We start from the raw sequence: 21,852 nt of genomic DNA, 5'->3' as shown, positions 1-21,852 counted from the left end.
AGGGAACCAGGACTTGGGGCAGGGAGAGGTTACAGCAGGGAGGCAGAACCCTGAGTCCCACTGGATATGTTCTACTGGGACATAAATGCAGGGCAGGTGGCCTTGGGGCCCAGGGTCCTGCTCCTGAGGGGCTCAAGGGGCCCCAAACTATCCAGAGCCTCTCCCCGTACCAGGCACTGAGCCACGGTTTTGCATCTGTGGTCTTGGGCCCCTGCCCCCCATGTGAGGGACGCATTAGCCCCTCAACAGCTGGCCCCAGCCTCAGGGAAGGGGAGGGCTGCCCGACATGGGACCCTGAGAGGAGCTCTGCCATGGTGCCTGGGACATGGCCCCTGATGGGTCCTGCCTTTCCCAGGAGGGGCCTTGCTCAGTCCACCTGGGCCCCAGGTCACCTGGGGGAGCCCAGCTTGGGCCAGACGCAGAGGCCCCCCGCAGCTGTGCCCAAGGTCATCACAGCCCGGGAGTCAGTCCCTTTTGGACTAGGCCGCCACATCCTCCCGGGAAGGTACCTGTGTGGCCCCCCCGATGGCACTCATAGATGCTGGCAACCCCAGTGCCACCCTCTGCCTGGACCTGCAGCTCCCAGAGCCCTGGCCTAAGTGGATGTGGCCCTCCCCGTAGCCTGGGCCAATTCTCCGCTCCCTCCTGGCTGGGGAATCCGGGGGGAGTGGGGGTGTTGCCTTAGGCCTGAGCCAGGCTGCAGGACAGAGCCCTGCAGAGAGAAGGGGGTGCTAGAACTCTCCCTCCCCAGGTCTGCCTCAGGGACAGGAGGTACCTGAGGCTTCCGTGACAGCTGGGGACTGACTCCAGGGGCCAGAGCGAGGTGGGGTCTTTCCTAAAACAGGGCTGTCCACAGGGCCCCCGGCTCAGCTCAGGGGTCTGAATCCCAGCTCTTTTTTGCTCCAGTGTGACCTTGGGTAGGTCACACGTCTCTGGGCCTCACTCTCCTGTGCCCTGGGCTGATTCCAGCAGACAACTGGAAGCAGGACGGGAGCCCTGCTCCTGGGCTGTGGGGGGTCAGGTGTCGGGAATTCCAGTTGTCTGTCAAGACAGCTCTCTGTCTCCTGGGCTATGGGGGTCAGGTGTCGGGAATTCCAGTTTTCTGTCAAGACAGCTGTCTGTCTCCTGGGCTGTTGGGGTCAGGTGTCAGGAATTCCAGGCAGCATCCGGCACCCAGGAGGTGCCATCTCCAACAACATTGCGTCTCTTGTTAACTCGTTCAGCTGTGAGCCCAGCACTTGCAGGCCTGGAAGAGGCCACCAGCCGTGAGATGGACAGGCTGGGGCCGGGCAGGGTGTGCCAGCACCGGTCAGGAGGTGGACGGGGCTTGGAACCATCACAGCCACGCTTCAGCCCTGGGGCCCAGACCAAGCCCTGTGAGGCCGGGTCACGGGGTGGACCTGCTTCAGCTGGGCCCCTCAGGGGGGCCACAGGAGACCACGCCCTCCAGCCTCCCTTGTTTGGGTGTGTGGACTGAGGCCCAGGGCGGGCTCATTCCTTCAAGTTCATTCACACAGACACCGGTGAGGGCTGTGTGGGGCACGGACGCAGAGAGCTCGTGGCAGGGCTGACACAGGGTGTGGTGGGCACAGGGACAGGAGGCACGGGAGGCTTCCCGGGATGTCTGGGGAGTGTTCCAGGCCCAGGCTGGGGAGGCTGGCCCGGGGCCAGGTGACGGACAGAGGCCTGGACCGGGGTGGCAGCCATGAGAGGGGAGAAGTCTGGGGGAGTCGGCGGGTGCCAAGGGTGGGTGGCACGTCCTGGGGGAGGGGTAGCTGGGTGCCAAGGGTGGGTGGCACGTCCTGGGGGAGGGGTAGCCAACAGGGGGCAGGTAAGAGTCCCGACCTTGGCCAGGATCTCAGAAGTGTGTGTGGCCCGGGCAAGCAGCCCCGGTCGCGTGTGCGGGTCTGCGGGGCTAGCTTTGGCTGCGGTGACCCCACTCCCTCCCCAGAGCATCCCGAGGGCCCCATCTTCGGACGAGGAGTGCTTCTTTGACCTGCTGACCAAGTTCCAGAGCAGCCGTATGGACGACCAGCGTTGTCCCCTGGACGATGGCCAGGCCGGGGCTGCCGAGGCCACGGCCGCCCCCACCCTGGAGGACAGGATCGGTGAGTGCCTCCCTCAGCCGGACCCTCCCTTGGGCTTGTCTGCGGGGTCAGGACCAGGGCTCCTGTCCTGCTTCCAGTGAGGAGCTTTCGGGGGCAGACCAGCAGGCCAGCTGCAGAGCACCCCATCACCGAGGGCGCCCTCCACAGCCCCCACAGAGCTGCATCCCGGGAAGCGTGTCATCAGCCCGCCCTCCGGAACACACTCGGACCGCATGCGCAGTCTCGGGAAGGGGGGTGGGCAGGGCGTGGGAGACCGGCGTTCTCCTCCTGTCACCCCCTGGAAGCCCCAGAGGTGGGCGTGGGAGCCACAGCAGGGGAAGCAGCTGAGAGCTGCCTAGGCCGTTCAGTGGAGACTCCCCCAGGAGCCATGGCCCCAGGAGCACAGTGGGCTGGGCTGGGCTCAGAGGTCAGCGCACTGTGGCCGCAGCCTGAGCCTCAGGCCTGACTCCGCACTGGGTCCCAGGCCTCACCCTCTGCCCCTCCACAGCCCAGACCTCGATGACGGCCTCGCCCCAGACCGAGGAATTCTTCGACCTCATCGCCAGCTCCCAGAGCCGCCGGCTGGATGACCAGCGCGCCAGCGTGGGCAGCCTGCCGGGGCTTCGAATCACCCACAGCAACGCAGGGCACCTCCGAGGCCACGGCGATCCCCAGGAGCCGGGGGACGACTTCTTCAACATGCTCATCAAGTACCAGGTGGGCTGCGGCCCTGGGCGGGCATGGCTCATGGCCCCTTTGCCATCCACTTGTGTGGAGGCAACTTGTGTGTCCTGGGGGGTGAGATAGGCGCTGGTTCCACCATCTCAGGTCATGTTTGAGGGACTCCTGGGGGACTCAGCCAGTATCACCGGATGACCACGGGTGTCTGAGCCTGAAGCCCTACTCCTGGGAACCCCAGGCTGCTGGGGACCAGAGACCCCCACAGAAGGCAACCCCAGGACACCCCAGGCTGTGCCACCACCCCCTCCGCCCTGCAGGAACTCAGGGTGGGGACTGGGGGGTCACAGGTCCGGGAGCTCATGGCCTCAGCGATTCCCCACCAGCCCCCACACCCAGCAGGGAAAACACGGGCCAGATAGCACCCCCAGAGCAGGGAGAGCAGGGGGACCCAGGGCTGCCAGCCGGCTGGCGGGACAAAAACAGGGACCATCCAGGGACCACACAGCGGATGGCAGGGGTGGAGGGTCCAGCCTCAGAGGGCAGAGCCAAGGCCGGGGCTCCAGCCAGGCAGCCACGCCGGGAATGGCCTCCTCACCTGTGTGGGGGTGAGCCAGGTAGGATGGCTGGAGCGGAGAGTGCTGAGCCAACTGCTGTCCCAACTAGAACCTCAAACTCGGGGGTTCTCACCACCCCCGTGGGGTGCAACCACTGCTGGGGAGGGGTTCAGGGTCCATAGACTCGGGAACAGGCTGGGGGGGAGGCCGCTTGGGCCACCATGAACCAAGCCGGCAAGTTTCCAGGTCCACCGTCCTCCCCACAGCAGAGAGGAAACCGCAGCCCGGGGCCAGGCGTCCGACCAGCCACCTCCAAACCAGTCCCACCCAAGAGGCCCAGAGTCCCCCGTCCACACGCATGCCTGCACCAGCTCCCGTCCCTCCTGATCCAGGCCCTTCAGAGAAGCCCAGATACCCCCTTGGCCCCCTGGCCTGAACGCTGGAGCAGGCGAGGCCCATGGGGTCCGCCGCCTGACCCAAGGGGGAGCCCTGGGGAGCGCCACACTTCGGGCTCTGGAAGCTGAGACCTCAGGCCTGCCAGGGACAGCCCCAGGCTGTGCCAGTTTCCAGGGCCGGGCAGAGGGATGGCCACGCATGCCTGTCTCTGGGGATCAGCAGATCTGGGGAGCAGGCGTCCAACGCCGCCCTAGCCACTGTCTGCTGGGCCTGGCGCACCTATGCCCAGTGGGAATCGTTGGACCTGCTTTTCCTGGGTGGGCCTGCCCTGGGCTCCTGCGGGGTGGGGGCGGGGCCACCAGAAGACTGCGTTCAGGGCCGGGGCTCCCAGCACAAGACCCCAGAGCGAGGCAGGCCCCAGAACCAATTTCCTGGGTGGACACGGGGAAGCCTGTGAACAGTGCACGCCGGCCTCTGGAACCGCCACTGTTGACCCGCCCCGGACCACTGGGGCTGGGGAGGGTGAGGCCGCCAACTGCACTGTGTCCACCCAGTCCTCCAGGATCGACGACCAGCGCTGCCCGCCGCCCGACGTACTGCCCCGGGGCCCTACCATGCCGGATGAGGACTTCTTCAGCCTCATCCAGAGGGTGCAGGCCAAGCGCATGGATGAGCAGCGAGTGGACCTCGCCGGGGACCCGGAGCAGGGGGCAGGTGGCCCGCCCGAGCCCCAGCAGCAGTGCCAGCCTGGTGCGAGCTAAGGCCCTGTGCCCACCGCCAGGCCCACCCTGTCCCCACTCCTGGACGCCGGGCTCACAGTCACAGCCATGTCCCCCCGAGGCCATCGCCGAGGACAGGCACCGGGCATGCAGCCCCACGGCCTCCCCGACCCAGGGCGGCAGGCTCAGGCCAAGCTGCCCGTGGTGGGAGGGCGTGCCTCCATCCTGGGCTGGCCCCCCATGGCCCTCAGCTTCCTCCCTCCTGCCCCGCCGCAGGCCGGACGGGGCCTTCGGCATGTCGGCCCCAACCTGGTGCTGTCAGACTCCCGCACCCTCTCCCCCGAGCCCTTCCCGTTCTGCCCTGCCAAATGTGAAACCCTGCTGTCTCCCCCACCCTCCCCAAAGGTGTCTCTGAGCCTCTTCTTGGGGCCACCAAGGACAGGGCCATGTTCTATCCCCCCAGAGCTGGTCTTGGGACGGCCGTGTGGCAGGCATGCTCCACCCCTCCAGCTTCATCCCGGGGCAGGGCTCCCTCCAAGCCTGTCTCCCCACTCCCCAGCCAGAGGAGGTCAGCAACCACAGAAGGCCCCCCAGACCAGGCACGGCAGACCAGGATGCAGGGGCAGCCCTGAGGTGCCCCCTGCCGAGTCCCAGGGCCCTGCAGGGGCCTCGATGGGAGCTGGGCCTGTCTCTAAAGCAGAGGGAATGGCTGGGCATGAACTTCGACATTCCAAAACCTCAAGCCAGGAAAAAGGGCAGGGCCTGGTCCTAGGGACGCTTGCTGGCAGCGAGAACAGTGCCCAGTCAGGGTGGGAGGTAGCACCAGGCTCTGTGACCCTCACCCAAGCGGGGGGGTCAGTGGAAGCTAGGGAGGCTTCACTCAGCTCAACCCTGCAGACTCCCCCATATGAGAAACTCCTCCTCCCACCAGCTGGGAGAGATGACATCACTGCTCTCTCCATGGGGAGGGGGCTCACAGGGCACCGAGTTTGGGATCCTGAGACTGGCAGGACCTGCTGGAGTCTGAGGTGGGCCCCAGGGGCCTGAGGTTGCCTCCTCCTGTCCAGACCCAGCCTAGGCACCTCCCAAGAGCGCCGAGGGCCCTACCATGGCCCCACAGCCCCCAGGGCTGGCAGTTCCATCTAGGAGGGTGCCTCTAGGCCCCACTCTCAGGCTAGGATGGAGAGGCAGTCCTGGGCCTGGCGAGGTGACCTGCTTCTGGAGGGGCAGGGCTGCACCCAAGGGCAGGGACAGGTGCCCAAACACAGGGTCTCCAGGACGTAGCGCCCCCCCTGCATACTTGAATGTACGTGCGTATTTATTGCTCACATGTGTGTGCCATGTTGTCAATGGGTCCTTTCCAAACCAAGAGGTACATTTGTTTTTCTGTTTTTCCTGAAAAATAAAGTTGGCCAAGTGAGTGTGGTCCATATGGGCTTAGTCCCAGGGGTGGCCTGACCCGGGTAAGAGGCTGCACTGGGCAGTGTCCACAGATACCCACTGTCTGGGCCCTCTGAGACCTCAGAAAGATGGAGTTCCCACTGCATTTAACCACAGGGGAGCTGGGGCGCAGAGGGGTGAAGTGGCTGCCTGCTGTCACCACTGATTCCTGCACCCCTACCTCCTCATGCTCCCAGCCCCTAGGGAAACAGAGCATGCTCTGAGCTGACACCTGCGTGGCCAGGGCCAGCCCCCAAAGCAGCAGCCCCCAGGTCAGCCCCACGGCCCCTTGAGGACCCAGCCTGCTGCCGCCCACCAGCCACCGGGGGAGGGAGGTCCTTTCCTGGAGTCTGATCTGGCTGGGCTCAGGGTCTGGACACTGAGCCACAGTGGAGGAGCTGGGGGCAGACCCGCAGTCTTGGGGCTTGTCTGGGCGCTGCTTGTGGTGGGCGGCACCCCCAAGGGGCCGGCGTCGGGACACACAGCTGCGCCGGGCTGTCCTGCTGCCCTCGTCACAGCCCATCTGGCCGTGTCGGCCACCACAGCCTGTGCTGGTTGAGTCCGTTGCCTCCTCCTCCTCTGAAGGGGCCATGGGAACCAGAATCAACGTGTACTCCAGGTCCAGGGTCCCAGCCAGCTTGCGTGTAGTGGTACATGCACACAGGGTCCAAGTAACCGTGCAGGGCCCAGGACCGCTCACAGCCAGGGAAGCGCAGCAGTGCCCCCCACGCCACTGGCTGGGACAGCCTCTGAAGGTGCGGCTGAGGAACCTTCTTGGAGAGGCACGCTGTGGCGAGGGATGCCCAGGCCAGCAACCATCCCCGGGAGGCAGGGATGTCCTGGGGGCGGGGGGGGGTGCAGAGTGGCAGGAGATTAGGATGGCAAAGCCCCTTGCAGAAACCTGGCTGTGGGAGTGGGGCTGTGGGGAGGGAAGGGCGGAGGGAGACAGGGTCCGGGGGGCCTCAGGCAGGAGCTGGTGGGATGCTTCTGGCACGCGGGGGGTGGCCATAGGTCTTTACTCTAGGAACCTGCCAGCCTTGGGAAAGGTGTCCCTCCAGGGCCAGCCTGGGCCCAGAAGTGCTGGCATCAGACAGAAACGACATGGTAACATGCACATCCCAACTACCGGCCTCCATCTCCCCATCTGTAAGAGGAGGGGTTGGCCTGAGTGGCTCTCCTCGTTCTAATTCTGCACTTCCAGGTCCGGACGGCTCCCTGGACCTCCCCCCATGCTGGTCCAGGCCCTCTGGAGGCAGCGAGGCAGCCAAACCAAGCCCAGCCCCACTGGCCCCTGCACTTCCAGGCCCCTAAGAGACCCCCAGCCAGTGCCTCCTCGGAGGAGCAGGCCTGGGTGCGGGTGGCTCAGCCGAGAGGAGGACAGTTTCCACAAATGGCACAGAAGGCTCCGGGTGGGAATAATAGAGGGCTGTTGGCTGAGAGAAGTACAGGGGGTAATCGAGGCAAAGCCCACGCCACAAGCACACTGGGAACAATGCCGCCGCGCCCCGGCCTCCCACGGGCCGGATGTGAGCTGGCAGTCCCAGCCGTGTCCCGCTGGGAGGGGCCGCACTGGGTCCCTGTTGTGCTCACACGGTCACACGGCCCACAACGCTTCTGCAAATAAACAGGCTCCTGCGTTTGCTCGCTTTCATAAACACAGGAACATCCTGTGCACAAACGAGGCTGGGAGACAGACCCCACACACCTCAGAGGGCCCTGGGGCGTCCAGAGCACTGTCCACCGAGGGAAGGAGGCCCAGGTGGCTCCCCGAGGAGGGGCCTGGAGCTCCTAACACACGGCCATGCCATAGCCGCTCGTCCTGCCTGGGCCAGCGAGCAGCCTGGTTTGCTCACTGCTTCGTTGACAGCTGGCGGCCAAGGGCCAGGGCTCAGGCCTGCACTGGCTCACGGAAGGGAGGCCGCCAGAGCTGGCCAGGGGGACCGCAAGGGGCTTGCAGAGGAAGGCTGAGGCTCACGGGGGTGGTGACCTGCTCAAAGTCACGCAGCAACAACCAGGAGGGGCTCCAACTCCACATCCAGCCCCCTTTCCACACGACTGTGGCCCCTGTGGGCAAGTGCAAGGTGACTCCGTGTAGGAGGAACCGTGGTGAGGGGAGAAGTCCTGCAGATCCAGTGTCCCACCCAGCAGCACCAGGGATTCAGAGCAGTCGTTCTAACTCCAGAAAAAGAAAGGCCACCAGGGCCACAGGCCCCAGCATCTGGAAGTAATGTCTGTTTATTGATAGAAAACAGGCCATGTCCAGAGAGGCCCAGGGCCAAAACATCCTTCTGGAAGGCAGAAGTCCCACAGTGCCGGGGAGCACGGAGGTCAGCTCGGCTCTGTCTTGCCAGGGCCGGGGGGACCCTCATCCTCACCCGCTTCTGGAACAGCAGTGGATGTGGGGGTCCCTGCAGCCTCCAGAACCAGTTCCAGGGCCCCCTCACCTGCCAAACGGTTCACCTGCTCGCCTCTGGCCGCCAGGATCTCTTCGATATTTCTGGGAGGCAGGGAGGCAACATGGCTCTTCAGGGCCCCCCACCCGCCCTGCACTTCAGTTCCCTCAGGGCGCCCCATGGCCAGGCCAGAGCTGCAAGCACCAGGCCCAGCACTCCTGTGGCATCAGGCCACATGGGGACTTCAGACGCTGGCCTGTGTGCCCTCATCAGCCCTGTGTCTCTGCCAGTATGCGCCGCCTCAGGAACCCAGTCCTGCTCCTGCCCCCTATGCACCAGAGGGAAGAGTCTGCAGCCCCGGGTCTGATGGGAGGACAGTCCCAGCTCCAAGGGCCAGGTATCACCAAGTGCCCGGCATGCTGGTCTCAGACCTGCTGTCGCTGTTACTGTCCTGCCCAGGACCTCCCGGCCAGGCAAGGCCTGGACCAGGCTCCCGACACCACCTCCACTGCTCCCCCAGCAGCCAGGGCCCAGGCCACACCGCCTGGTCCACACCCCAAGCCTTGCTGTGGGCCAGCCACCCCAAGACAGCAGAGGGCAAAAAAGTTCAACACCAGACAGGGACAAGGCTGGCAGTGAGGGCAGAGGGCAGGCAGAGGCAGGGAGGCAGGGCCACAGGGCTGGCAAGATTTAGCAAATAAAAACGCACCCCCTACTTGGGGCATACTTAAACTCAAAAGCTATCTGGGGTTTATAGGAAAGTCTCATTTAACTGTGTGTCTTGTATTGATAAGGTGGCTGGATTGCCCAGGTGAGATCTGTAAACCTCAACACTAGGGCAAGGTTCCCCCAGTGAGGCCAGGGTACTTCTGGGTGGACTCCTGGCCCAGCCCTGGGGTACAGGCCTCACCTCTTTCCATTCAGGTCCGAGAACCAGCCCAGGTTGTCCGCGATGATATGGTGGTTCTGGCAGCCGGGGCAGGTCACAATGACCACGCCTTGGTGATAGGCCAGCTTGGAGATGCGCTTGGAGGACCTAGTCCCGCAGACCTGGCTGGGACAGGGTGGCTGGTGAGGTTGTGAGGGCCACCATGCCCCTCCCAGGAAGACCCGCCCCTCTGGGGGTAGCTCCACCCACCTCACCCTCTCCGGGGAAGGCCCCGCCCCCGAGGGATAGCTCCACCCACTCCCAACCTCGCCCTCTCACGGGAAGGCCCCGCCCCAGGGACGGCTCCACCCCTCCTCATGGTCCGCCCCCCTCCCTCCCAGAAACCCCAAGGGGTGGCGGCACCCCTTCCTGAGACTTGGCCACGCCCCCTCCCGCATGCCCTGTGGGCAGCTTCTTCCCGCAGGGCTTGTAGCGTCAGGTGCGGGTCTGTCCCCAGTTCCGTCCAGCCGCGTGCCCACCTTGCAGGTGTAGACGAGCTGGTAGTGCGCCGCCTCCACGCGCCCCAGAGCCGCCGCGGGCCCCGGCCCCTGCTCGGAGCTTGAGCGCCGCCAGCCCCAGGCCCAGGCCCGCCGCCTCCCCGCGACCTCTGGACGGGCCCCGCGGCCCCACAGCCGCCTCAGGCAGGGCCCCCGGGGCTGCACGCGGCTCAGCACCCTCGGCACGCCGCCCAGCGCAGCCCACAGCATCCCGCTCGCCGGCTCCGTCCGCCCTGCCCTGGCTCCGCCCCGCCGCCATCTTGGAAGTGGGCACCGGGCGGAAGCGGCCTTCCTGGGCTTCCGTTCCACGGACCGGCGGCGCGCTGCGCTCTGCCGCCCCCTGGCGGCCTGATGGGGCCCTGCGTCCACGTGCAGCTGGCACCCCGAGGACACCGCGGGCCCGCGCGCGAGTGTCCGAGCGGGAATGCGGGTCACCCGTGCTGTTTGTTTATTTACGCAGCTGTGTTTTCTAGCACTTCTATAATGCATGCATGTATTATGTGTTACATGGTGAAACAGAACAGACTCTGAAGTTACACAGATGGCGTGTGCATGGGGGTGGCGAGCACCCACATGGCCTCCGCAAGCTGAGTGCCGCTTAGCAAACTGCCCCAACGCTCGGCGGTCCGGCTGGGCCTTTCAGGGCACCAGATTCCTCGTTCCAGGCTAAGTCAGCGACGGCTCGGGGAAGTCTGCGCCCCAGGGCGTCGGCACCCCGGGTGGCAGGAGGCCGGACCGGTGGGTGTGTCCTGGTCGGGGCCTGCGCTGCTGCGGTTAGGAGCCCTCAGTGTCGGTGTTGTCGCTGCCCGTGGTGTTCTCCCGGTCCTCCTCCCCCTGCCGCCATCCTTTCTGCATCTTCCTGAGGGCGCGCTTCCTGCGAAGACACAGGTGTCTCAGGCGCAGACCGGGCTGCCGCTCCCCAGCCCGTTTTGGAGAAGCCTGGGGGCCGCCCGCCTACCTGCGGTAGTTCTCAAAACTCTCTTTGAGACGCCGCCGCTCCTTCTCGGGCGGCTCCCCGCTGCTCAGGCCTGCGTCCTGGAGAAGGGGGAAGGCTCAGGCTCCGGCCAGCTCCCCTGAGGGAACCCGCCCTTCTCATGCGCCCCTCACTGGCCCCTGTAACTGCAGACTGGTGGGGAGGCGAGGAGCCCAGACAGCCTCAGCTCAGCGCCAAGCTCGCCCTGTGGGACCTGCCTGTACCCCTGGAGGTGAGCCAGTGTTTGTAGCCTGCATTTCAGACGCCAAGACACACCCAGGAGGCCAAGCCACGGCTCCAGGCCGTTGTCTGTACAACAAAGCCCGAGGTGGTCCTTGCTCTCAGGACTCCTGTGTTCACCTACTCATCCACTGTAAAGGCCCTCAAGAAACCAGGACCAGGCACGTCCACTTCCAAAAAGCCCCTCCAGGTTGCTGCAGTGCCCAAGAAAGGAGGGGGATCCACTTTGCATCCCAGACACCCCACCCCGAGCACTGAGGGCAGAGACCTTGTGGTCACCCCTCAGCTGTCGTCAGGGCCACCGCAGGGGGTGCCTAGGGCGAGGAGCCACCCTCCCTGTGATCCGTCACCCTGAGGCCCACGGCTGGGAGGACCCCATCCCGGGGAAGCCTTACGTGGGGGGTCCGCGAAACCTCCTCCTGGTGCAGAGCTGCAAAGGGCTGTTTCGGGCTTCCCCCGCCGGCCAGGCAGCCTGGAAAGGAGAGTCGTGCCTGTGGGGCCTGCGCATCTGCCAGGCCACGTACAGCATGGCTTCTCCACCCCCCACCCCCTGGCATTGCGGACAGCGTGTGGGGCTGTCTTCCAAGGCCTGGTGGGATCCCCACTCGGGTCCAGTGTAGACTCTGCTTTCTGTAGATGAGACTGAGGCCTTATGGCCTCGCTTGCCCGTTCATTGCTCCAGGAGGCCGCCAGATGCCAGCCCAGGCCCAACGCTCCTGCCAGTGACCATCCCTCCCCCGAGCTGGCTGCCCCCCGGGCAGGAAGGCCTCCCAGACCTCGGGGGATCTTAAACCATGGGCCTGAGCAGCACCGTCCCCCATCACTCCAAAGCATCTGTGGGCACGGCGGCCCTGGGGAGAGAGTTGGGGACAGCTACAGTGGCTGTCTGGGTCCTGAGGTGGGGGCAGGGGTACTGCAGCAATTGGGAGAGAACCTTGAGGCGGCTGGACCCCCTCAGAACCCGCCAGGACCTGGGCAGACCAGGAATCAGGACCCTTGGGCAGAAACCACGCACCTCCAGTCTCAGCCCCGCTGGGGGAGGGCCAGGCCGGGGCTGTCTTTTCCATTGGCAGCCCCTTCTTAGAGCCAGCCCCTCCCCTGCTCACCCTCCAACCTTCACACCTGCCCCTGCTCCTGCCACAGCCACCCAGGGGGATGGGGGCAGTGCCTGAGCTGGACTCCTGGGTCCTGCTCGCCTCCGTGCCTACATGGGGGCTTGGCGTCCCCACGTTCGAGTGTTCTGGGCTGCGGCCAAAGGCGCTGGTCTTCACTTCCCCATCTGCGGCTCCTCCTTCCCCTTCTGCCTCTGCTTGGAGGCCACGGCCTGGTACTCAGGAAGCTCGTCCAACTCCAGTGCAGCCTCCCAGGGCCCCTCTGCTGGGCCCTTCCCGACCCCTACCTGCCACCACCTTCAGAGCAAACACCTACCCCATCACCACTGCCCGCTCCTGGGCACTCGGGGGCTGCTCCCAGCCAGCCACCCAGTCCTTCCCCCAGACAGGCAGAGGGAGCCTGCCCTGCCCGCTAGAAACCCCCGCCATTGCCTTACCCCAACTGCACCGGGACACAGCAGGCCCTTGGCCACCCATGCATTCAGCCCTGTCCCTCAAGCCACGTGGGGCCCCATCTCGCCCCACTTTCTAGCTTTGTGCACCTGGGCGTTCGCTCATTACCACGTCCCTCTGCCCAGGAGGAAGCTTGGAGCAGCTGGGACAGTGGGCCTGCTCACGTCTGCACCCCGTGGGGGCTGCCCAGAGGGGCCCCACACACTCGGGACGGTGGGCCTGCTCAACTCTGCACCCCGTGGGGGCTGCCCAGACCCCCATACTCTCGGGACGGTGGGCCTGCTCACCTCTGCACCCCATGGGGGCTGCCCAGAGGGGCTCCACACGGGACGGTGGGCCTGCTCACGTCTGCACCCCGTGGGAGCTGCCCAGAGGGGCCCCACACACTCGGGACAGTGGGCCTGCTCACCTCTGCACCCCGTGGGGGCTGCCCAGACCCCCACACTCTCCACCCCAGGGGACACTTGTCCCACTAGCTGGGGCCCCGGGTTTCAGCTGGGCTCTGTAGTTTGTTCTCTGGGTGACCTTGACCATTTTACTTATCCCCAGCCCCAGTTTCCCTGTCTGTGGAGTGGGGGTTGTGGGGACTGACAGGCATTGCGGCACGGGCTGCCTGTGCTGAAGATGGGCCTCACTTGGGGCAGCCGGGAGGCCTCCGGGTGCACTGCCGTCCCTGCCTCACCTTTGTCTGAGAGCTGGGTGTCCTCCAGGTCCTGGGGGAGTGAGAGCTTCCGAAGAGAGGCAAGATGTCCCGTTAGGCCACTCCGCCAAGGACTGGACCCGGCCACACTGCCCACCCCAACCCTTGGCCCTCAGCTGGGTGCAGCCATTGCCGTCACCCCCTGCACAGAGCTTCTCAGAGACTCAGGTGCCCAGCAGACGGACATGGGGGAGCCCGGCCAGGAAGGTCCCGCCATGAGGATGCCAGGAGGTGGGCACTGTCCGTGCCTTACCTTACCCCTCGAGCCATCGGAGGCCTTAGCATTTGGCCGCCTGCTCTTCCTCCACCCAGCCCAGCCCACCGAGCAGGGCCACGTGACGGGCAATGTGGGGCTGTGCCTGGTGGCAGCTCAGCCAGGACCCCAGGTGAAAGAAGGCCAGCCTTGTGCTGGCTGGAGTCTCACTCACCTCCTGGGAGCTCCTGGGTGAGCCATCCTCCAGGTCAGAGCTCTGTGGTCATAGGAAATGGGGTGGGTGGGCTGTGGGGGCAGAGGGCTCCCCAGGCACAGGGTGGGCAGGGCACAGAGTGGAATCCTCCGGGGAGCCCTGGGCATGCCCTCAGCCACGCCAGGCCCCCTCCATGCCCAGGACCCACCCTGGCCCTGCAGCCCCACTTCCTGCTGGGACCCTGAGCTGCTCGTGTGCCCTCACCCCACTGCGAGGAGGGGTTTGGTTAGGTTGGGGCCCGCCACAGAGGAGGGTTGGGTCAGGAAGGCCAGGAGCTGAGGCTCCATGCTCCCCTGGCCCTGCATCCCACCCGCCGGCTCCCCGCCCTGCCCCAGGCCCCAGGCCCCAGGCCCACCAGGACGAGCGTCTCCAGCTGCTGCCGCCTGAGCCTGCCCTCCACGGCCAGTAGCTGCGCCTCACACTGGAACACCTGCAGCTGCAGCTCATCCGCTTTCTCGCCCAGCTCCCGCACCTGCTTGCGCAGCGCGTCCTTCTCCTGCAGGCCCTGGGCGTGCTGCGCGTGCAGCTCCTCCCGCGTGGCGATGGCCTGACGGGACAGCGCAAGGCCGACCCTCAGTGAGGCCCCCAAGCTCGCCCTGGGCCCTCGGCCCAGCCGCCCAACTCCGAGCAGAGGCCCCAGAGGATGTCAAGCCACTGGGCGCGGAGGCTGGTCACAGCCGCTCCCTTTGTGTGCTCTGCGGACATGAAGTCAGCATTTGGGGGATTGTAAATGTGACAGTTGTCCCTGCTGCCCTTCTGTCTCCTCCCAAGCCTGCACCCCCGGTGGACACAGCGTGTGCTATGTACCCCTACACGTGCACATTTGATAAATTTTGGATGCGGCTGGATATGGAGACACCGACTGTCCATAGCTAAGCCTCCTTCATGACCGCAGCACTCTTTACCACCCCTGTCCTCACTGCGGATGCTGAGGTGCAGGGGTGAACGTGCAAACATGACGGCTTGACCACCCCTGCAGTCGAGGCTGGGAGGCCCTCACCTAACCCCTTCCACCCGGACTGGAGCAACGGCTGGCAGCTTCCCTAATCCCTGGCCAACGCGCTCCCGCGCAGTGCTGTGGGGGCCCCCGCCCTGGGAGCCACACCAGCCCCCATGGGGGCACAGCTGGATCTGCCCTTTTTTCCCTGCCTTGGAGTGGGCCAGGCGCGAGTGAGGCTGAGGTGGGGCCGCCACAGGAGCTCTGAGCCCGGGCTGCTCTCATGGGGGCCAGGGCTTCTTTTATGGCCCCAGGAGTCTCGTTTTAAGGCTCCTGACGTGGACAAACTGCCATCCGGCATTTCGCCGAAGCAGCAATGGTGTCCATTGGAAACAACCTCCAGGATGGGACTTGGGACGGGGCATGGGAAGCAGACACAGCCTTTCCCCGCGACGCTCCATCCAGCTCACAGCACGCAGCGCCGAGGCCTTGCAGGCCTCACTCCCATGGCCCAGGCTGGAGTGCAATGGCGCAATGATGACTTGCTGCAGCCTCAGCCTCCTAAGTAGCTGGGACCACAGGCGTGCACCACCACGCCCAGTTAATTTTTGTTTTTTGTTTTTTTTTTTGAGACGGAGTCTTATTCTGTCACCCAGGCTGGAGTACAGTAGCGTGATCTCAGCTCACTGCAACCTCCGCCTCCGGGGTTCAAGCGATTCTCCTGCCTCAGCCTCCTGAGTAGCTGGGACTACAGGCACCTGCCACCACACCCGGCTAATTTTTGTATTTTTAGTAGAGATGGGGTTTCCCCATACTGGCCAGGCTGGTCTCGAACTCCTGACCTCAAGTGATCCGCCTGCCTCACCCTCCTAGAGTGCTGGGATTACAGGCATGAGCCACCGCACCAGGCCAATTTTTGTATTTTTTGTAGAGCCGGGATCTCACCATGTTGCCCAGGCTGCTGTGGAACTCCTGGGCTCAAGTGATCCGCCCGCCTCAGCCTCCCAAAGTGCTGGGATTATAGCCGAGAGCCACCACGTCCAGCCAAGCTTTTTTTAAGATTAAAAAAAGCTACTGGTAAAACAAGACAGAATGTTTCCATTTTTGTAAAACAAAACCAAAAATATATATAGATAGACAGGTGACAGATGATAGATAGATGGATAGATGACAGATAAGTCTGTAAGGTGGAGGGGGAAGGTTGAACATGGTTTTTCCTGAGAGTAGGCTGGGGTGGGGAAGAACTGACTTCATCATAGTTTACTCTTTTTTAGTGTTAAGTATTACTTCTGTCATTTAAAACACAGGCCAGGTGTGGCAGCTCAGCCTGCAATCCCAGCGCTTTGGGAGGCTGAGGCCGGAGGATTGCTTGAGGCCAGTAGTTTGAGGCCACCCTGGATAACATAGCAAGACCCCATCTCAAAAACAAATAACAAAGATTAAAAACCCTCTGACAACTGCCCTCAAGGGCTGTGGCCCTGGTGCGCCCACCCGCGAGTGGGGTGCTTTGTCCCGCCCCTGTGAGGCCCCACCTGGTCCCGCTCAATGGCGACCTCCTCCATCTGCAGCAGGATGGCCTCGATGCGGTCCTTGTACATCTTGGAGTCCTTACGCAGGGCCAGGCACTGCAGCTCGAACATCTCCTTCTCCTCCATGCACTGCAGGGGGCGGCAGCTCAGCCCCCACAGGCCTGAGGCCCCCCATTCTGGCCGTTGGGGTGTACTCCGTGCAGGGCCGCAGGAGCATGTGTTCAGACCAGTTGGGATGTCGGGAGAGGCCATAGGAGTCCCCAGGCCCCTACCAGCCCTGCACTTCCAGACCGCAGCAGGACAGGGCCCTCCCGCAGGCCTCAGACACTGCTGTGCCTCAGGCACCGTGAGCCCAGAGGTCGGCCTTTGCCATGGGGGACAGGCAGGCAAGGAGAGGGCACCGTCCACTGTGCCTCCAGGAGTGGGTGAGTGGAGACGCTGCACTGGGGTCTCCACACCCCACCTTCCAGGCACGGAGTGGGCAGAGCTCAGCCTGCCCAGCCTGGCTTGGCCCCCAGGGGCCTCGACTCCCCGCCTGCCCTCCTACCCGGAGGCGCCGGGCCTCGCCCTGGCGGAGGTCCTTGCGCAGGGAGAAGATGGTGTTGGCCTGCTCCTGGTGGTCCCGCAGCGTCTGCCGCCAGTCCTCCTCCAGTACCTGGATGTAGGGGCTGCTCCTGTCCAGCTTCCCCTCCTGAAGGGGGCAAAAGGCAATGGTCTGGCTGGGAAGGCCCCTGCTGCCCTGCCTGGGCTGCACCCGCCCTGCCTGCGGCCCCACCTGGACGGAGGCCTCCAGCTCCTGCACCCGGGCCTGGAGCAGTGCCTTCTCCTGCTGCAGCTCCCACAGCAGCTCCTGGCTGGGCCGCTGCTCCATGGCGTGCCTGAGCTTCAGCGTGTGCTTGCGCTCCACCTTGCAGTCGTCCTCGGCCTTCATGAGGCTGTGCTTGAGTCGGTCAACCTGCGGAAGGTCCAGTGAGCCCGGCTGTCCCCTCCAGGCGGTGACCGCAGACCCGTGGGGCCACCCCCGACCGCCCCGGCCTGCAGACCCCGCCAGGCCAGGTGAGGGGGCCCTGATTCCCCAGGGGCAGCGGGCGCACCTCTAGCTGCAGGTCGCGGTTCCGCATGAGCGCGGCGCCCTTCTCCTCACTCTGGTGCGCCAGGCGCATGGCCAGGGCGTAGTTCTCCTCCTTGCAGCGCTTGAGCTCGCGGCTGCCGGCCTCGCACTCCTCCTTGAGCCTCTGCACGCGCTCTTGGTGCTTGCGCAGCAGGCTGTCCTTCACCCGCAGCTCCTTGATGAAGTCATCCTTGGAGCTCAGCAGCGCAGTCAGGTCCTGCACCTTCTTCTGCAGCTTCATGACCTCAGTCATCAGCAGCTGAGTCAGGCCTGACTCCCCGGACGCATCTGTAGGCCAGGCCAGTGTCAGACGGTGCCGTGTTCCCCGGTGGCCCAGCCCCATCACGCCCTGCGCTGTGGCAGGAGCTCAGGGCTCCTAGGGAGGAGGGCCAGGCAGAGGACCCAGTACCACTGCCTGCCCCCCGCCACCGCCTCCCCTGTGGGCCCCGCCTCCCGCGTCACTCACCGATGATCATGGAGAAGACGCGGGCCGGCTCCTTGCCCGTGACCTTCTTGTACAGCTGCGGGTAGTAGAGCTCCAGGCTCTCGAGGAAGGCCACGTAGCCCTTGTGGCCGGTCCGCTGCAGGATGTCCAGGAGCACACCTGCGGGCCAGAGAGGCCTAACTGGGGGCGGGGCGCAGGCGAGGCAGAGGGCTGGGGTGGGTGGGCCCGGGGGCAGGGACAGGTGGAGGCTGGGCTGCAGATGAGGTGTGCTGTGGTCTGGGTCTTGGTACCAGGCTGGGGACCAAGTGCTGCTCACCTGCCCCTTGGCTGTCTCAGGAGCCCCCGCTGCGGTGGGAGCCCCGCTGCCCCTCTTGGCAGCACCGAGCCGGCAGGAAAGGCTGGGGGATGGGGCGGCCACATGCCAGGGTTGAGGTTGGGCCTCGCTCGGAGGCCAGGGGCAAAGCCAGGCGGGGCTCTCCTGGGGTTGAGGGTCAGGGTGGCAGAGTGTGCAGCCACCTCCGAGCTGACTCCGTGGTTGGGTTTGGGGCCTGGGGCCTGGGGCCCGGGGGGCAACACTGACCCACTTTCCGTTTGCGGATGACCAGGTTGGGGTCACTGAGCACCTGCTCCTCATCATCGGGGTTCAGGACCTTGCACTGCCGCAGGTAGGGCGTGATGCGCGAGGGGTCGATGACCGAGGTAAGCATCACCCGGAAGCCCTCCAGGACGCTCCAGCACTCGTCATCGTTCTCGTAGTCCGACATGGCCTCAGCAGGCAGGCTGGGGAGTGTGGGGCAGCGCTGAGAGTGACGCCGGCTCCTGCCCCCACCCGGGCCCGGCTCCCACTCCTTCTCAGACGCTGGGCCCGGGCTCTCGTCAGGACGTCGAGGGGGATCAGCCCAGGGGCATCCAGGAGAGGTGCCCAGCTCCATGTCCCATCCCCACGTTGGATCCCCCAGGGAGGTGGCAGAGACAGTGACCCGCTCCCCACTAGTCCAGCCGAGGGCCTCTCCACAGCCTTTCCCAGCCCTTGCTCCTGCCCGTTGGCATCCATGTCACCCATATATGCAGCAGGGGAGGCGCAGATGGGGTCTGAGAGAGGAACTGCCCCCACAGCATGAGCCCCTCTGGCCTCTGCCTCCTGGACTTGCCCGCCACACCCTGGAGCCTGCAAGGGCAGCCACCTCCATGGGGGGAATGGGTGGAGGAGCTGAGGGCAACTGCCTGGCACTGCGGCCAGCCCAAGCTGGGTGAGAGCAGGTTGGCCAGTGACCCTCCCACCAGCGCAGCAGCTGGGGGAGCCGGTTCTTGTGGGACTTCCTCATTCCCCCGACCGACGCCTGCTCACATCCCAGGCTGTGCCCTCCCTCCTCCACGACCGGCTGCTGCTGATGCAAGAGTGGCCACCCAGCCCTGCCGCAGCTGCGGGGTCACTGCCCCGGCCGGGAAGAGCTGCCCACAGGAGCGTGTCTCTGTCACCCCCTGCCGGCCCCGCAACCCTGGGAGGGGCTGTCAGTGTTGCCCTTGGCTGGCCAGGAGTGCTGCTGCAGTGTTTTCTCCAGGTTCTTAGGTGCTGGGCACCAGTGAATCCCTGGACTCTTCTCCTGTCCCAGATGAGGTCCGGCCCCCATCCCACTGGCTGCAACAAGTGAACTACACATGTTGGGACCAGCCACTGCTGTCCCTTTCTGCCGGTGTGGTGGAGGCCTCAGCCGCTGAAAGCCACTCCCTCTGGGACTGGGACTGCAAGGCTGGGAGCAGCCACGTGGTCCTCAGGCAGCCTCCAGCCCCGCTGGGAAACGCTGGTTTCCAGCCCAAAGGAGCTGGGTCGCTGCTCCTGGAGACGGAGTTGCCCCAGTCTTGGTCTTTTGAGGCATTTCTCAACTTCCCACTGCACTTTGTCACCCCATTGAGGACAGTTTTGACAGACAAGGGGCTGAATAAAAACACCGGCCACACGGTGGACAGTCCTGGGAACACTGGGCCCCCTTCCTGCCTCCCCAGCCTGAAATCCAGGGTCGCACCTGCCACCGTAATTCCACGGAAATGAACACATCTCCGCCCAGTGGCCGTGAAAGGGATGGGGCCGCGCGGCAGAGGCTGCCTGGCTGCCTGTGGGAAGCCTCAGGCTGCTCTGGAGGATCAGTGCCAGGATCCTGAATGAGGCCGACGCCGACCTTCCTGGCCACCTTTCGGAAAAGCACCAGACCCACCCACCTGAGGATCTTCCAGGAGCCACCTGCACTGCAGACGCACCAGGAGCCTGGGCTGTGGAGCCTCTGGGAGATGCTGCCCGGGGCTGCAGGGAGGGAGGAGCGTGCTGGATGCCTGTGCACTTCCTGATGGGTTCTGCTTAACTCCACAGTCCCGCCAGTCCTCCCACAGGGGGACAGTCCCTGGTGACCTGCCTTCTGATTCGCCCAGCCCAGGAGGCCCCAAGAGGCAGACGGAAGTGGAAGTCCTCTGCCCTCCAGAGGAAAGCTGCTCCCAGCCCTCCCAGCCTGGCCGGGGGCTGGGGGTCCTGGGGGTCCTGGGGATGCCCCAGAGGCCCAGCCCTGGCACCTGGCAAGTAGAAGAGACAGTAGAGACCCCCAGGGGGCTGGATGAGGCCAGCCCGTACCCAGCCGCTTTGACCTGGTCACAGGCTTCTGGAGGCTTCTTCAGTAGGGCATACTCTGCTCTGTGCGAACACCCTCGCCCTCGCCCTCCCCAGCATCTCGGGACAGCTGGGCAGGGTATGTGCAGGGGGGCCCACAGCCACACAGCATGGCCAGCATACGCCTTGGTCACGGAAGGGCTGCAGCCCACCTTATGGAGCCCAGGAGGCCACAGCAGCCTGCCAGGGGCCATGGCACCGGCCACCACTCAGCTGCACATGGGGGAGAAATGTCCCTTCCAGAAGTGTCACTCGATATCCTGGTTATCCCCACCACGAGGCATCCCTGCTCTCCACCAGGATGTGAGGACTGAGGCCACTCCCGGGGTCCCCCAAACCAGCGTCAGAAGAGCCGGTGACAGCAGGGCACAGCTCGGCCCCCATCCACGGACAGCAGGCAGCAGAGTCTGCCCTGAACTGTGCACTTCAGTGTGTGGGCTGCCGGAGCCTCGTCCCTGCAGGCTTGGGAACCCCCAGGCCCCGCCTCACCCGGTAAAGCTGGTTGAACCGAGTTGCCACCCAACAGCTTCGAGAAGGGGCCGCCAGGCTGGAAGGCCAGGAAGCTGGTGCAGAGCCTGCCTAACCATTCTCAGCCTCCGGCCCCCAGGCCTCTGCGGGGACAGCGTCTGACATCACACATTAAGGAGCGGACAATTAGGGGTCCTCCTGGGCTCTCGGGAATGCCACATTCCAGGGGGCCGTGCCCCTCCTGGGCCCCCTCACCATCAGCATGAGCGAGTGTGCAGGCAGGAGCCATCCTGGGTCCTGCCAGGGAGCGAGCCGGAGCTGGCGCCAGGCCCTCATGACCCAGTGTTTCCCCAGCTTGTAAAACGAGGACCCCAGTGACTTCCCTGTGGTGTGTGTACTTAGGAGTTAACACACATACCATGTTCTCTAACCATATCGGAAGCTAAAAATCAGTAACAGATATCGGCAAAATCCCTACATATTTGGAAATTAAATAATATACCGCTAAATAACCCACAGGTCAGAGTGACCCCCAGGAGACTAGGCACCAGACTAGGGAACCAGGCACAGCAACACACGATCAGGAGCAAGGCCGGCCATGGGACCGTCCGTCTGCCAGGTGCCCAGGGCTGAGGCCCCACAGTGGTTCCAGTAAGGAGCGAAGCCCAGAGAGCCAAGGGCCTGGGGGCGCTGCTGCCACAGAGACGAAGGGAGCGAGGGGACAGACGGAGAAGATGGGGGCTCATCTTACGCCAAGAAAGGCCCATGCAAAAGGAACAGTGAAGTGGGGGGGCTGCCGCTGTGTCTGGGTAGCCAGGTCATCTGTTCCAGGGAACCCCCGGGTCAGCCGGGGCGGTGCGAGGGCTGGCAGCCATCTGGGGAGGGTGCCGGCTAGCCTGAAGGACAAAGCCACAGATGCTTTCTAGGAAATGGGTGAAAGAAAGCCTGCTTCTCTGACAGCAGGGCAGCCGGGGTACAGGCCTCCAGGACCCCAGTGCTGGGCTCCCAGCACGCTGCCTGTCCCCTACTGCCTGCACTATGGTGGCTCAGCCACCAGGCAGCGGCC

The 21,852-nt window shown here is 64.8% G+C and overlaps 3 protein-coding genes and 1 pseudogene across 8 annotated transcripts in view; 2 read left to right on the top strand and 2 right to left on the bottom strand.

Moving 5' to 3' along the window:
* The window catches only part of GPSM1 (G protein signaling modulator 1), a 31,193-nt gene extending 25,336 nt beyond the window's left edge, over nucleotides 1-5,857 (top strand). For all 3 annotated transcript variants that reach the window (XM_055270383.2, XM_055270382.2, XM_055270384.2), the window contains 3 exons: nucleotides 1,952-2,108; nucleotides 2,596-2,804; nucleotides 4,273-5,857. In XM_055270383.2, coding sequence (XP_055126358.1) covers nucleotides 1,952-2,108; nucleotides 2,596-2,804; nucleotides 4,273-4,479 — 573 coding nt within the window. In that variant the 3' untranslated portion in view covers nucleotides 4,480-5,857. The remainder of the gene's footprint in view (nucleotides 1-1,951; nucleotides 2,109-2,595; nucleotides 2,805-4,272) is intronic.
* LOC129478689 (SWI/SNF complex subunit SMARCC2-like) lies at nucleotides 4,546-5,209 on the top strand (annotated as a pseudogene).
* A 2,239-nt stretch (nucleotides 5,858-8,096) lies between the features above and the next one.
* DNLZ (DNL-type zinc finger) lies at nucleotides 8,097-10,184 on the bottom strand. Its single transcript, XM_055270387.2, has 3 exons — nucleotides 9,678-10,184; nucleotides 9,181-9,320; nucleotides 8,097-8,374 (listed from the first exon to the last, which is right to left on the bottom strand). The coding sequence occupies exons 1-3, from the start codon at nucleotides 10,182-10,184 to the stop codon at nucleotides 8,206-8,208; spliced, it is 816 nt and encodes a 271-aa protein (XP_055126362.1). The 3' UTR covers nucleotides 8,097-8,205.
* CARD9 (caspase recruitment domain family member 9) lies at nucleotides 10,121-20,009 on the bottom strand. Of its 4 annotated transcripts, none has more exons than XM_055270386.2 (13): nucleotides 19,880-20,009; nucleotides 18,243-18,442; nucleotides 17,684-17,821; nucleotides 17,201-17,505; nucleotides 16,882-17,061; nucleotides 16,654-16,797; nucleotides 16,110-16,235; nucleotides 13,996-14,187; nucleotides 13,602-13,643; nucleotides 13,156-13,201; nucleotides 11,304-11,380; nucleotides 10,654-10,730; nucleotides 10,121-10,569 (listed from the first exon to the last, which is right to left on the bottom strand). In XM_055270386.2, exons 2-13 carry the CDS (start codon nucleotides 18,424-18,426, stop codon nucleotides 10,470-10,472), a joined length of 1,611 nt encoding a protein of 536 aa, XP_055126361.1. In that variant the 5' UTR covers nucleotides 18,427-18,442; nucleotides 19,880-20,009; the 3' UTR covers nucleotides 10,121-10,469. The 4 variants fall into 4 exon arrangements, 3 of the variants coding, with proteins under 3 accessions (XP_055126361.1, XP_063492832.1, XP_055126360.1); XM_063636762.1 differs by lacking the exon at nucleotides 19,880-20,009 and adding an exon at nucleotides 19,011-19,307; XR_008656449.2 differs by lacking the exon at nucleotides 19,880-20,009 and having other exon boundaries at nucleotides 13,109-13,201; nucleotides 18,243-18,977.
* Nucleotides 20,010-21,852: the final 1,843 nt, after the last annotated feature.

This window comes from Symphalangus syndactylus, chromosome 3, assembly GCF_028878055.3.
Source record: "Symphalangus syndactylus isolate Jambi chromosome 3, NHGRI_mSymSyn1-v2.1_pri, whole genome shotgun sequence".
Taxonomy (NCBI): domain Eukaryota; kingdom Metazoa; phylum Chordata; class Mammalia; order Primates; family Hylobatidae; genus Symphalangus; species Symphalangus syndactylus.
Note: the sequence above shows the minus strand (reverse complement) of the source record. Positions and strands in the feature narration are given on the sequence as shown.